Consider the following 15,220-nt stretch of genomic DNA (forward strand, 5'->3'; position numbering starts at 1 on the left):
CTTCTGGCTGTGAGTTTTAGGCAACCCATAGAACTAATATATATATAATATATTGTATAGTCACAATCTGGGCTCACTAAGATTTTGCAAGTACAAAATGTAAAAAACAACGACAACAACAAAAGCTTACAAAATACAAAATTTACTTATTGGTACTTAAATGTTTTTTTTTTCTTTCTTTAGGTAAATGAAGATGCACCGTTTGCCCGCTACCCTCCAAAATAAATTCCAGTTTCTTAAACTTGCAGTCTCAGTAAAATAAACAGCTATGCCTCTGATATTTAGCTTGTTTTTTTATTTAATGAAATGTCTATTTTTAGCATATAGACTTGATGTGCAATATGTAGTGTATTAAGTTAGAAAATATGGTAATGTTGTGCTTAATTTTTTCCCACAATAGCACAGACAGTAACAAATCTATAGTTAAACGAGGAATGTAAATGTACATATGGATAAATGAACTGGTGGCATATGTCATGATTTGCACTGTCAATATTTGTGAGAGACTATGAAGGGGTGTAACACTTTCAACTTGTCCTCCAGATGGCGACAAACTGATTCACAAGCGGTTTTACTGTATGTACAGTATAATGTGGTCATAAAGACCTGCTCTTTTAATTCTATTTGAGAAATGGCATTTGTTTTTGCTCACAATACCAAATACCTTTCAGTGTACGTTTTGGTCAGGGAACTTTAACTATAAAACAATTCAATAAATCACTGGTGAATATAAGTATATTCTTTCATTTCTACCTTTTTTTTTGTAGCATGATTTTTTTAGCTAACATTTAGCTGAATGCATAAGGATTATAATTTCTTTTAAAATCTTTTTAAAAATGCTTTTATTTTAGTTTTCATCTTGTAATTTTAGAGATCTCTTATGATGTTAAATTTGAAAGTATACACAGCTTGGCATCTCATTTGAAGTGGCCTGCTGTTTGGGACAGCGTGCTCTCTCTGTTTACATCAAGACTTTGCTACCATGTGACTGGAATCAGCGTGCGGTTCAGAGTTTGAAGTCTAAAACCTTTCACCTCAAATATAAACTGAAGTATGTATGTGAGCACGACTGCAGAACAGACACACCTGAACAACACTCCCCTACTCCTCCACAGGGATTCACACGTAAGGCCTTTTCTTCTTTCTTTACTTCTATTGGTACATTTACAGATGTTGTTTTCCCAGACGTTTTCACTCTATATTTAACATATTATTACCCAGCTCAGGGTCTTAGTAAAATATTTCACCTCAATGGCTCAAGGACACTTTCAGTTTATGATACTATTCAAACTATTTGTCTAAATCAAGACTAAAGGGTCCACTTGTAAAACTATTTATATGTTTGCCAGGGACGTTTTTCTTCTTTTTTTCTAGCTCATAATTTAACAAAAAGTGCTTACCGATGGTCTTTCATCTGTGAACAGTGGTTTAGTCTTTTGAATTAGTTATGTGTTCAGGAAACCAAGGTGCTCTAAATGGAAAATAATTGTAAAAAATGACATACAATATATAAATGAAATTAAAACTTGTGCTGTTTTAGTAAAAACATATTTTTAAAAATGTTTAGTTTCAGTTCAGTTTTATTTCAAGAGTTGCGTTGTGGAAACAATGATCTAAGTCTAATAAACTCAAAGCGGTCAAACTATGAATTTTTATTGGCCAATGTTTTTACCATTGCACTTCTCAGGAGAATGTAATGTTTGGTATGGAAGTTTACTACTTTTATACTGAAAACATCTTATGACACAAAAACTATTTTAGTGTTTAGCAGATATTCACATATGAATGGCATACTGTACATAAACAGTAAAAATGATTTGCACAGAAATTCGTTCACATTTTGTTGTAATTATTTGTGAAATTTGATTCTAGCGATTTCTTTGTAAAAAAAGAAAAGAAAAGAAAAACTGTTTTAAAGTAAATCCTACACCAGTTGATTACTGGTAACACTTTAAGATACTTAATTATTGTTAATTAATGCATTACCTAACAATAACTTACTATGTTAATAATCTATATGTAAGTTACAACTAGAAAAAAGTAACTTTTAAAAGTAATGCATTTACAATATTATGTTACTCCATGAAAAAGTAACTAATTGTGTTAAAAATGGAAAGTAATGCATTACAATTACTTTTTGTTTCCTGATCAGGGCTTGCTTTATTTATTAAAAAAAAAAAAAAAAAAAAAAATTATATTTTTGGCAACTGTGAAGGCGCTTTCACACCAAAAGTGAAAAGAATAAACCTCAGGCTGAAGGAAGAGTCTCTACCTCAGAACTTCACCCACGATTTTTATGAACACAGAGACAGGAGAGGTGTCAGTGAATATATTAAAGAAAAAAAGGAACTTGAATTACTTATTTGAAAAATATGTTTCCTAAATTTAAAGTCATGTGTTACTTTACTAGTTCATTGAAAAATCTGATTATGTAACTTACGTTAACTGTAATGTGTTACCCTCACTGCTTAGAATAAAAAATTTTCACAGTGCAGTTTCTGGTAGCCATAGTTTAAAATACTGCATAATGTCACTACATAATTCATTTGCATAACCACTGTTGTTGTATTTATTACTCAAATGGTGAGATTTACGAGATAATAACTAATGTGGAGGTGATTAAACAAATTGTTTTATTCTTACTCAAATAAAATCATTTGCGGTAAAGTCATGATATAAAAAAAGTTCAAAATCACCTGCAGCTTATAAACCATGTAATTGTGCTCAACAGTCCACACTAACATTGTGAAGAGAATCTGTGGGGGGGGGGGACACTGTATTCAGGCAGGAGTGATCTGAAAACAGCACAGAAGAGTTTGACTTCAAACGAAGGTTCAGACGTAGCAGGTGCACTTCGGTGCATGTTATAAACAAGCACAAAGTGCATAGAAATATGAGTCATAAGCTTTTGCCAGTGAGAAAGAGTGTATGTTAATGATCAATCAGCAGCAAAAACCAGCATGTGCAGAGCAAAATGTTACAATCATCATGACAATGACTTTAAATGCATCAACGGTGCTTCTTTAGACGGATTTTAATACCTGTGAGCATTAAACAGCTCCTGGGAGATTTATGGACATGCCATTTGTTTTGTTGTTTTTAAAGGTTATACTGTGGATTTTGCTGAAATGTCATAATAAAATAAGTCCTTCTGCTGTGATGCTGGTGCTGACTTTGATGAATTTGCTAAGGTGTTTTGGCTGGTTTCTACAGCATTGCTTTGGTGTTGCTAACCTGTTGCCAGTGGGTTTGCTACATTTACATTTATTCTTTTAGCTGACGCTTTTATCCAAAGCGACTTACAATTGCTATATATGTCAGAGGTCACACACCTCTGGAGCAACTAGGGGTTAAGTGTCTTGCTCAGGGACACATTGGTGTCTCACAGTGGATTCAAACCCGGGTCTCTCACACCAAAGGCATGTGTCTTAGCTACTGTGCCAACACCAACACCACCCCTGTAGCTGCTAGCTGCTAGCTGCTAGCTGTACTTCAGGTCAGAAAAGCCCAGCCTCAAGTTTGTATGATGTTCTGCTAGACGTGTGAGGTTTTATTGACTTGTCATCCCTCCATTTTTGTCAGTATAGCTCTATGTAATACAATCAGCGGCACAATTCATCCTCTCTCAGTATTAAGCTGTATCTTCTTCTGTTTGATAACATTTATGGCCCTGCGTTATATGATCTACCACTACTACATAACTACTAATACATAACTAATACAGAACTTTTATTGATTGTGATAAATACTGTATATTATGTGCAATTTATCATTTAATTAAGTGTTGAGATTGTGGGCTGTTTAGCTTTTCAGAAATATATATATATATATATATATATATATATATATATATATATATATATATATATATATATATATATATATATATATATATATATATTAGGGGTGTAACGGTTCACAAAATTCACGGTTCGGTTCGATACGATACACTGATGTCACGGTTCGGTTCGGTTCGGTTCGATACGTTTTAGATACAGCAAAATGTAAAAACATCTCAACTTTTCAGAATGCCGCAAGCGCACCGCGGGTCATGTGACAAGAACTAACCAATCAGTTTCATCCTTTCCCGTAACTACGTTGAGAGCTCAGCCAAGATGAAGGATCAGCTGATCATAGTTGTATATGGATTGCAATTTTGAAATAAATTTAGTAGCAGAGCTACTGCAAGCGATTTTTGGAGCTGCAAATCCATTTATCCTTCGCTGAAATTTCCGCGTCTCATGGAGAGAGCACGTCATTGTTGCTTAGCAAAGACAGACGCCTCATGAGCGCTTCTGCCCGAGCGCTTTGGAAAGGAGGAGAAAGACGCGCTTAGCGTTTTCCATGCGTTTTTAGGCACGATATGTGAACGGCCCCTAAGGCGCTCGCTCACTCAGCACGCGCTGAAGGCTCGTTGCAAAATGTCGAATGTCTTTAACAGACCAGAAATATAAGATCCTAAAATAACCAACAGGTCTGGTGTTTGGGTTGGATTCCCTGTAAGCTATAGTTTCTAAATGCTGCAGGGATAGTTTGCTGCGTGCATGTTTCTCCTTTTTTTCGTCTTTTCCCAGATAGTACTGACGCATATATCCCCGCTGGTGTTTTTTTTTTTTTTTTTATTCCCGCTGCAGATGCGACATACCGTTGTTTTTTTATCCACCACTCTCTTGCCATCACCATTATAGCTTAAAGGGAATCCAAAGTGCACCCAAACACCAGACCTGTTGGTTATTGGAGGATCTTCTCATTTCTAGTCTGTTAAACGCATTGGCTATTTTGCAACGAGCCTTCAGCGCGTACTGAGTGAGCGAGCGCCTGCTGAGTAGCCTAACATAAACATATAAGATGGTGTTTTTTTCTTCTTCGGGAGTGTCAGGGGCGTTGCCTGTTACGTTGTTTGGGTTATTGGGCTACCTTGTTGAACGCATATCATTATATTTCTCTCTCTCTCTCTCTTTTTTTTTTTTTTCAAATATAATTAATTACTCCAACGAACCGTTCGGTATACATAATGCGTACCGCGTACCGAACCGAAAGCGTCGTACCGAACGGTTCAATACGAATACGCGTATCGTTACACCCCTAATATATATATATATATATACATATAGTTTTTTTCTTATGCTAAAGACTTTTACAGAAAGATTTTCTTAAAAACTGTATTTTCTGATTCACAGAATGATAAAAAAAAAGAGAAACCTGAAATCCCCTCTGTAAAAACTTTTGACTCTAATATGTTAACAAAAGGAAACTAAAATGTTAAACCTGACTTAATCCAATATTCAGATTTCTGTTCTGGAAATGTATGCAAATTATTGCATGTTTAATTAGATAATGCCTATAAAATATTCCAGAAACCTTGTCATTTTTTATGTAATCCATCAGATTTTTTCTTTCCTTTCGTTTTTTTTCTTTGGTGTTTCTTGCATTGAGTAATTTTATACTCAATAGTTGAAATCAGCTGAAAGAAAAACAATTAGAAAAAGTTGAAAGAAATGAACTATTTGAAGAGTGTTTAATAGATTTTTTATGTTTTTTTTTTTAATCCAAAATAATTTCATTCAACTCATCATGATTTATCACTTGTTGCAAAAACCTTGCAAACCTGAAAGAAATAGGAGAACATTGCAAACTAACAAGTGCATATGGTGATAAACAACCTGAATTCAAATAACGGCATGTACCTGTTTGTAACAGATCAGATATGAATTGTGCAAAATTATCTAAACACACGTCAGTGAGACGTGAATCTGACTGCGGTCTGCACACAGGTGCAGATTAATAAGTGTTGATGTGTCTTGTAAGACCGCTTTTATGATCAATCTGGCTCTAAAACTATTTTATTGCCCTTTGTTCCAAGAAGAAAAGAAAATCATAAAACGTCATGAGGGTGAGTAAATGATGACACAATTTTCATATTTGCAACCGCATGCTCTAACAGCTCAGATCACCTCCCAGTCTCATACAGTAAAGATATGAATAAGACATGACTAACGTAATGTGACATTAGTTGCTTAGCGTTGATCTTGATGCTCTGCGTCTTACTCATTTCTCTCTTTCAGGGGCCCCTTGAAATGTTAGCGCGGGACTAGACAGAGATTTATGAATTAATGAGATTGCTTCTTTAATTAAAGAGCTTTATACTGATCTGCCACAGTACTTATTAAATGTTTTTCTCGGTGCATCCAGCTATGAAGAAACTCATTGCTCAGATGTGATGAAACAGCAGATATGTTTGTCATCTGTCATATTTCAGCGTCTGTCTCTCTGAGGGAAAAGCCACCTGTTTTGCTTGTACACGTCTCTCAGTGCATTAGCATGACATTGATTAAGCTAATTCAGATAATCTTCAGCCCTTAAAACAAAACATTTGATCTGGACTTTTGAGATGCTGTTGAACCTGATCAACTAGTGACTTCAATGCTCTGCCATGCTGGACCTATAGAGGGAGCAACAAGATAAGAAATCTTTAAAGGACTTCCACATTTACGCTCTGTTTCCAAACAGTTAAGTTTATAAATAAATACATACTCTGAAAGCGCTCCACAAGACGTGTGATTATATTATTGGATGCTCGAAATTGAATAGGAGAATACACGTTTTAAACAGTTTAATTGTACAGGTATAAGTTAATAGCTGTTCTAATTTAATGCACTGCTGCACTGTAACACACACACACAGGCTACAGACAGCAGCCCGTACATCCCGCGCAGATCACACTCGCACAGAATTATTAAGCACGGAAAGGCATCGTCAAAGATTTTCTGTGATTTCTCAAAAAAAAAATATCTTGGAAACTGAAAAGTTCAAGCATATATTTCTGTGTCATATGCCATAGCTGTGCACAATGTGCCTCACAGATCCAGACTTATTTGTTCATTAATGACGTCATCGGCGACTTCGACTCGACTTTCATCAAATAAAAGTCATCAGAAGTCGTTCAACCCATATTGTGCGGCAAAAAAATGTAAATTGAGGCTTTTATTTAATTACTTTACATATAGTTTCACTTTGAAACTACCATGTGTCAAACTCCTGGACGTTGTGTTTTCTCCCTCATGTGTTCACCGTGACCTAGTTTTCCCTTTTTGATTCATTATGTTCAGGTGTGTCTTGTCATTATCCTCAATTGCTCTCCTTTTTAAGTCGTAGTCTGTTCACTGTTTCTTCGTCTGGTCTTAATATTACGTGTGTGTGTTTCTTACCTGCCTTATGTGTATTACCCTTCTGTGGATGTATTAAAGACTCTGTACCTACTGTGTAATCTTCATCGTATTCATGCACTTCCTAAACACAGCTGGGTGACACCATGAAATGTGCGTGAATCTGCAAAATATCATTTTGAAAAACAAAATCCCTACAGGCTTCTTGCACAGACAAGCTAAACTGAAAAAGAAGAAAATGCTTAATTTATTAATCAAGTCTACATAAAAATCAAAGGAAAGAGCATCATCCGACGACACTCACAAAACTCTTAAAAGTCTTACTGAGATTTATATATTTCAACTGTCGTTGAGTGTTTAATGTTTTAGTGTCTGTACTGAAAGTGGGTGATCTAAAGCAGAAACACATTCATACTCGCTAAATGAGCACAAAGAGAATCACACTGTTTCTAGAGGTGTAAAAAAGATAATCTGTCGCTGAATAATCACTGAGGTGAGAAACATCAGCTGTTTGGTGTAGATTTTCACAAAACAGAATTGTAGGTGATTGTAAGATGTGTTTTCTGCATATGGTTAGTATTTCTACTCATGTACTCATGCAGTGCAACAGCATGTCTGTATAATTCTGTATTTCATTTATGATTAATCCTGTTTTATCTCAGAAATACAGTCATTTACTTTAGTTTCCCCTGCCCCAGTACTGATACATTTCAAACAATTAATAATCTAAGAAGATTTCAGTTATAAAATTATATGTTGTTAATAATTGGCCATGTAGGACAAATTAACTGCAAACAAATAACCATTTACAAATACTTGAAAATCCAAATATTTAAAAACCATTTAAAAATACTTGGTAAAACCTATTGGGTATAAACAAATGAGCATTATCTGCTACTATTGTGTTATTGAGAGTATGAGCTAATGAAGAAGAAAGAAAACAAAACTGTGACTTAATTAAGAGTTTGATTTAGTGCACAGATATTTTACACAGTCATACTGCTGACTGAACTAATGAATATGCTTTGGGTGTGTTTTCTTTGTGATGTGATTCATATGGTCATGATGGAGACTGCTGGTTTGCTAGTGGCATTTAATAAAGAGAAATAATGCTAATGACCCTAGGGCATGATACACACATCACACAAACACACAGAATTGACATTCATCCACTCTTCTCTACTAGGACAAAACAGTGTGTACAGTTAAATAAAATAAAATAGAATAAATAAATGACTATTTGCAGTATAAGGAAATATCCATCCACTTTTTGCTATACATATATACTAGATATCAATATATCTAAGATCCAGAAGTGTTTATATCTGTTGATAAAAGTGTCAACACGTACTGTATGTCAGCACTGTCAGATACAAAAACGTACTCACTTACATATGCAATTTTATCTAAATATTAATATACATATTGAAGAGTCTAGCATTCACTTCAATTCATGTTTAGAATCAATTTTCCGCTTCAATTAATTTCCACTACAGTCAGATGGTGTCAAATCATATTTGTGCATCAGACAAGTATTAAATGCAAAAGCTATGTTTATTTTATAAAGCAGGAAAGAGATGAATATTGCCTTATTTTAAAATATTTAAAAACTTACTTTTTCTGTTTAGATATATTTTAATATATAAAGAATTCCTGTGATGCAGAGCTGAATTTTCAGCATCATTACTCCAGTCTTCAGTGTCACATGATCCTTCAGAAATCATTCTAATATCCTATATAGGCATTTTTCAGAACATTACAAATTCTTAATCATTTCAAACTTTTAGGGGTGCTAATGCAGCATCATAATTTCAAGGCTATATTTCTATTATCAAGTTGAAATGGTGCAATTTTCAGAATCTAATGGCATGTAAAACGACATCAGAATCTAATGGCACATAAAATTGTGGGACATTTGGCTCCCATTAGCTTTGCAAGTTTAGCAAGTTAACACACTGAAGCATCTCATGTTCTACGTGTTCTTTAAATCATCTCTGCGGTGTATTTTTAGGCAGATGTGCAGCAGTAGTTGGATGCATGAGCTGAGAGGGGCAGGATGCTGTAGAGAGGCCAATCGGCTGACACAAGCGCTCAATACAAACAGCCATCGATCTACATTCACTCTACTGTACATGTTAGCAATCACAGCAGACAGAAATCGGACAGAGTGAAATAATGACACTATTCTTCAATCTTTGGTTGTGAAAAATCAGTGTTGATTATCAGCTGATCCAGAACCATTCATCACAATGGCGATCTTTAGATATTGCAGTGTCTGTTTGAGAGATTCCCTACAGTTCAGAGACTGAGTCATTGTAGCTATCACAGATTCACAGCTTACATCAAGCAATTAAAACACACAAAGCCCACAGTTTGTCAGCCGATGATCTACAGCGTCCTGCTCTTCATATTAGTCACCACTGCGGCTCCTGACTGTTTGTCAGATTCAAGGAAAATACTGATTCCAGCTTAACTGGAGCATTAGAGATCGATATGAGGACCTGTTTATACTCTTCACAGACGACTGATCGATGACACCTTGATTCTTGTTAATAGGACGATCGTGATATCATCTCTGAGAAGATGACATGTTGTTTAACAGTGAAAACTGAGCTGTGAGATCAAGCTGATTTTCACGCTTTTGTAACGGTCTCACACCACTAGTGTGTTATGACTTCATTTATTGGCTCTCTTCTCTTAGATGGCTCAAAGTATACTTCAGTGAATGTGTATGCGTCTACAGCATTTGAAAGTATCTACTTTAATTTGTAACAAGAAAGCAAACTTGTGTGTTTATGATTATCGTAATAAATGAAAAGAATATAATCCCAGCTGCAATATCAAGCAACATACCAGACATTTTTTTACTTGTAAAATAACTGGAAATGAATGTCACAGGAAGCTGATGGTGCATTTAAGTTCACGAGGTGTCAGGTGTGTTCAAGACTTTTTTGTGAGAGCAAGATGGCGATGTACCTTTTCTACATAAAATTCAGCAAGCTTTTTTTTTTTATGCATGAAGATTCTGTAAATTCAATTGGAATATGTATTCTAAATATTATTATTATTATAAATATTACACAATACAATGGAATTTGGAAAAATGTAATACTGCCAATATTTTCCCGTATTTATACAGCCATGTACAAAACGCTACATTTTTCAGCACAGACACCTGGCAAATATTCACAAAATTAGCAAAACTGTTTGGGTGTCGAATTCAATTTTAAACTGTTTCTCAGAAATCACTTTAATATACCATTAAACGCCTCACGGAAGCACTCGCTCACACTGATGGTGCTGCCTTTTCTTGTAGATTGTTGTTCCATCTCATTATCAGTGTCTTGTTCGACTGTGAAACTATTGGACTTGGTCACAAACTAAGGCACAATTCTGTGTAAAAGATCATTTTAAGTGAGTAACTTTGCCGATGGTGAAATTTACTAATATTTACAGCTAGCAGTTGAAAATGGTAATGCAGTCCAAATTCAAAATATCAGAGAAAATTGTGATGGAATGGGACAAGCCTTACACTTTAAATTGATGAGTTGTTTTATCCACGTTTCGATATGCCTCTGGTCATAGAGCTTTTTAGATGGATGCCAAAGATTTTTAGGTCATGTAGAACCTGCAATCTCTGATCCAGGTTGATTGCTGGCTTCTATGACTGTAAATTGTGAGTTTGCAAAATCACACAGACCAAAACATAAACAGACATTCTAACACGGAACGCACATTTCAAATAAGAATAACTGGCTATACCAGGGGACTGTTTCATAAATCAAGTTTACCAAATAAGCCAGGCTTATTTCAGTTATTCTGACTTATTCTGAATCAAATCAACTGACAATAAGTCGGACTAACTGAAATAAACCTGGCTTATTGGGTAAACTTATTTTATGAAACAGGCCCCTGGTGACCTTGCAAATATTTGCAAACACATTTTTGTATTTTAATGCTTTAGTACAGTCAGAAATTATTTATACAGCTATACAGTTGGGTAGTTATATTTCTTTATTTTGTATACTTAATGAGGAACATACTTTTCTTTTCTTTTTTGCAGTTATCTCATGGATAAATAAAATTATCATCATGATTGTTCTGAAGTAATCGCACTGTGAGAGTTGAAGACATGGAAAATATGGTATGTGATTTCATTATAATGTAGTATTTAAATTCAATGTTTTACAAGTATAAAAGATAAACAATCTATAAAAAAGTGTTTTTGGTAGTAGACTAATGACATATCTATCCTAGAACATCCCAGAACAGCTATTCTTTGCACTTTAATCCAGTATTTTGCTTAGCTGACCTGCAGCTATTTTCTTTTACTCAGAGACGAAGGAACACTCTTGTCTCCAACCCACTGGAGCTTCAGCCCAAAACCAGCAGTGCCATTCGCCGCAGGTTCTCTGGGACACTCCTGCTTCCACCTTTGGCCCGCAGACACCCCACCTTGGATGCCAAGAAGTTAAACTACCTAGAAGCGCTGTATAAATCGGCCCTGTCCTGTGCAGATGCCCCAAAAGAAACAGAGTGAGTCATCTTACACACCATAACATTCTCTGCCAAGTAGCTTTAGTTGTACAAAAGTCCCAACTGATGCGGTCAAAGCTATTCTTCAATAGACCTCTGCTGATTGAAGCACATCCTTAGAAATCAAAGACGGACTGCTGCTGTCACGTGCCGAGTGGTTTCCAAAATGAACACTGACACTGTGAGCAAAATGCGACTCTGTTAAATCATGATGCTTATTGTTTTTATACAAGCTGGCATGGTGTGCACCACAGTATTGAATGTCACTGAAAAGGTACAAAGATCTGATCTGACAAGTATTACAGGGCATAAAGAGAGCTAGATACAGTATAGACAGATTTTTTTTTTTAAAGTGGGAGTGTTACTTCTGATACCTTTTCCGTCTTTTGTATCTAATACATTTTAATCACTTGCTAGTTCATTCAAATGACCTGGGAAAGCAAATGAAAGAAAGGTCATGGATATTTGAGCAGACAGTGGGAACAACTCCTGGGTGCTTCTACACTATCTGTTCTGGTAAAAGGGCACAATGACTCGGAATGAGATCATATGAATACTAAGACAGAAACTCAATACATCCCATATGAACACACTAACATGCTGTATTTGTAAGCATAAAACACGTTTTTTTTTTTTGCTAAACGTGCATTGGTGCAACACCTGATAAAAGTTTTGTTTTGCCACAGCTTGTCTGATTAGCTCTGTTCCTGCTGAGGGAAAGAAACATGTTGTATCAGCTTATAAAGTGGTCAAGATTGTTTTCAGAACATAGCAGCTGGTTTGTTACTTGGTTTACCAGCTCTAACCAGATTAATCCAGGTCTGTCAGGTTTGTCACGGTCCCATCAGCTGGTACTCAATTTTCTAAATCAACTTGAAGCAGTTAATGACCGGAAATGGCCAGCATGGTCCAGCTAAAAGCCATAAAACACCTACTAGGATACAACATATAATAACATTATAATTAAATGCTATCACATTATTAGTATACTTCAATATATACTTTTTTTGTAGTTGACCTAACCCGTCTTTCGGATGAGACATTAAACAGAGAAAAGCGCTACCTACATGTTACAAATTATAATCTTAATTTAAAAACAACCACAAATGTTTTGTGTACTGCAGGTGATTTATATTCTTTATAGAGTCTTATTTGTTCATATTTTATTAATATCATCTATAATCTAATTTTCTTTTTTTTTATATATAAAATTTTAATTTATTTATTTGATTTAGAATTTATGATTAGCCTTTGGATTAAAAACAGTTCACTTCAGGATAGTGTTGACAAGGAAAGTTTGGTCGTTGATTTATGTTTTGTAAATTTTTATTCTTATTGGGATTCTATTCGGTGATTGTATTTATGTGTAAACATCCAATTACATTAGTAGCAGCCTACAAGTCTGTAGTAAATACTGTTAGGCCTACTACTAGTAATAATAATCATATTAATCATCATTTTTATTATTATTGTCAAATTGTTTAATCTGTTTTAGCAATTCTTTTCACGCACTTAAAAACATAGATGTGTAGTTTTGTATATCTTGGCTTAAGCGCCGCCTACAGTTAAAGGTGCACTTATGGATTTTTGAAAAAACGCTTTTGACCACAGTGTTTGACCGAATCCCAAAACACACTTGTAGCCAATCAGCAGTAAGGGGTGTGTCTTGCAATGATAGAAAGAAGAGAGCGCTCAAAAATGAATATTAGCAGATTGACTATAGAGAAAGAGAGATGGCAGATAAAAAAGAGGAAAATATCATAGAAACAAAACATTAAAAAGAAGGGTTACAATCAGGCAAGAGGTGGGACCTGTGTAAATATCGGAGCAGCATTCCATCGCAGAAAATGAAGGAGCTCGAGGGAAGGGCTCGAATCGGACGCCGAGGTTGCATTGATTCTTCATGATAGATGAGTAACATTGATTTTGCTTCGTTTCACACAACTTATACATGCTGGCTTTAGTTTCAATATGCTTGTATGTCTTTTTCGTTTGTTTCTGGGATTGGTGTTTAGAACAGATTAACTACAGTAAATGCCCACTGCCCCTGCAGGCGTTTAACCCCACAGACGATGTTGGAAAAACAAATTAAGTCATTCTAACAATATAATTATATTTTTATTAAATAACATGCTCCCTATCTACAGTTATACTGTTCTCATATCATATCATATCTTACTGTGATGTTCTACAAAACCATTAAAACACTTTTTTTGTGTGTGTGAAATCCTTTTACATCACTGTAGCCAATGTGGTCACCATGATTTTGCCAAGTAACACATATTCCTGGATCAACATCTTCTGATGATCCTGAATCAACATTATTGTCCAAAAATATAGACTTAATCCAATCCTTACCTCTAAACCTAACCTGACCCATAATTTATTCCTAAATCAGTGTGAAACTATAGCTGATTAACAAGGGTGTAGAAGCACCTAACCCTGACTGTAAGCCTAAAACAGATATTTTCTGAAAAGTTAGATTTCAATTCTGATTGGGTGATTGGAATGTTGATCCAGGAACATGTTGTACTTGGTGAAATCACGCTCTCCCAGCCAAAGTAGTCCATAGTTAAAATAAAAAAATACTTTATCTTGGGGTTATTTTGCGAAAAACAGTGGGTTTCCCATCATAATGGTTATATTTCAAGGCAAAAAAACAATAACAAATCTCAGATGCTTTAAGCCTGCTTGTATCAGTGTTTAAGTCCTCAGTTGAGTGGTGTGTTAAGCACACGGTGATGTAATGCACTGGGCGTCACTATATAGCTCTCGCGCTCGCTCGCTCGCTCTCTCTCTCACTTCAGCCGGATTCAAGCAGCATATGTAGACGTTTCGCCTTCTTGTTTGCTGTGAGACTGCCATGTGTCTCGGACAGTGTTTGAAATCACCCCGTCTCCTCTGCAGCACCTGAACGAAACGGAGAGTAACTTTGCTTCTGCAAACACGCGGGTTATCTGTCTCTAGCCGTGTAAACTTGCGCTGTTTTGGGTTCAGCACCACTGAAGGCTGAACAGCTCTTCTGAAATTATTATACAGGAATTATACGCGTCCGCGAACTTCGACTATTTAAATACTCCAGACTTCGGAAAGCAGACACGGAGCTGAACTTGTGCAGTGATGGAGTGCTCGGCGCTGAGCAGGGAAGGAGCTGGTTTGGCCAAACCGCCCAAGCATCTCTGGAGGCAGCCCAGAACCCACATCCGAATCAAGCAGCGGAACCACTCCGACACCGAGCGGTACCTGTGCTGCAACCGAGGCACAGAGAAGCACCGCCCAAGTCTGAAAAAACCACGAATGTCCTGGCCGTCTTCTTTTAATAAACGGTAGGTATCGGTTCTTTTGAAATGCAATAGAATAGAACTTCCTCATGTGAAAAGACAACTTCCCCCTGTGATAGTTGTTTGTATCTCAGTAACTGTGAGGATTTCAGTGAAACGTAGCCTACAGATATTCAAATATTCTTGTTTTGAAAGAGTGGTTTGGTTTCAAACATCCCACAGCCTGCTTAAATTGAA

General features: G+C 35.8%; 1 protein-coding gene across 2 annotated transcripts in view; it reads left to right on the forward strand.

Moving 5' to 3' along the window:
- The first annotated feature begins 1,066 nt into the window (after positions 1-1,066).
- The window catches only part of LOC113110761 (cAMP-specific 3',5'-cyclic phosphodiesterase 4C-like), a 61,412-nt gene continuing 47,258 nt past the window's right edge, over positions 1,067-15,220 (forward strand). The window contains exons 1-3 of one of the 2 annotated variants that reach the window (XM_026274929.1): positions 1,067-1,125; positions 11,230-11,310; positions 11,503-11,702. In XM_026274929.1, coding sequence (XP_026130714.1) covers positions 11,299-11,310; positions 11,503-11,702 — 212 coding nt within the window. In that variant the 5' untranslated portion in view covers positions 1,067-1,125; positions 11,230-11,298. Of the gene's footprint in view, positions 1,126-11,229; positions 11,311-11,502; positions 11,703-14,488; positions 15,029-15,220 lie in introns of those variants that run through there. The other variant, XM_026274930.1, reaches the window with a different exon arrangement.

The sequence above is a fragment of the Carassius auratus genome, chromosome 11 (assembly GCF_003368295.1).
Source record: "Carassius auratus strain Wakin chromosome 11, ASM336829v1, whole genome shotgun sequence".
Classification (NCBI taxonomy): domain Eukaryota; kingdom Metazoa; phylum Chordata; class Actinopteri; order Cypriniformes; family Cyprinidae; genus Carassius; species Carassius auratus.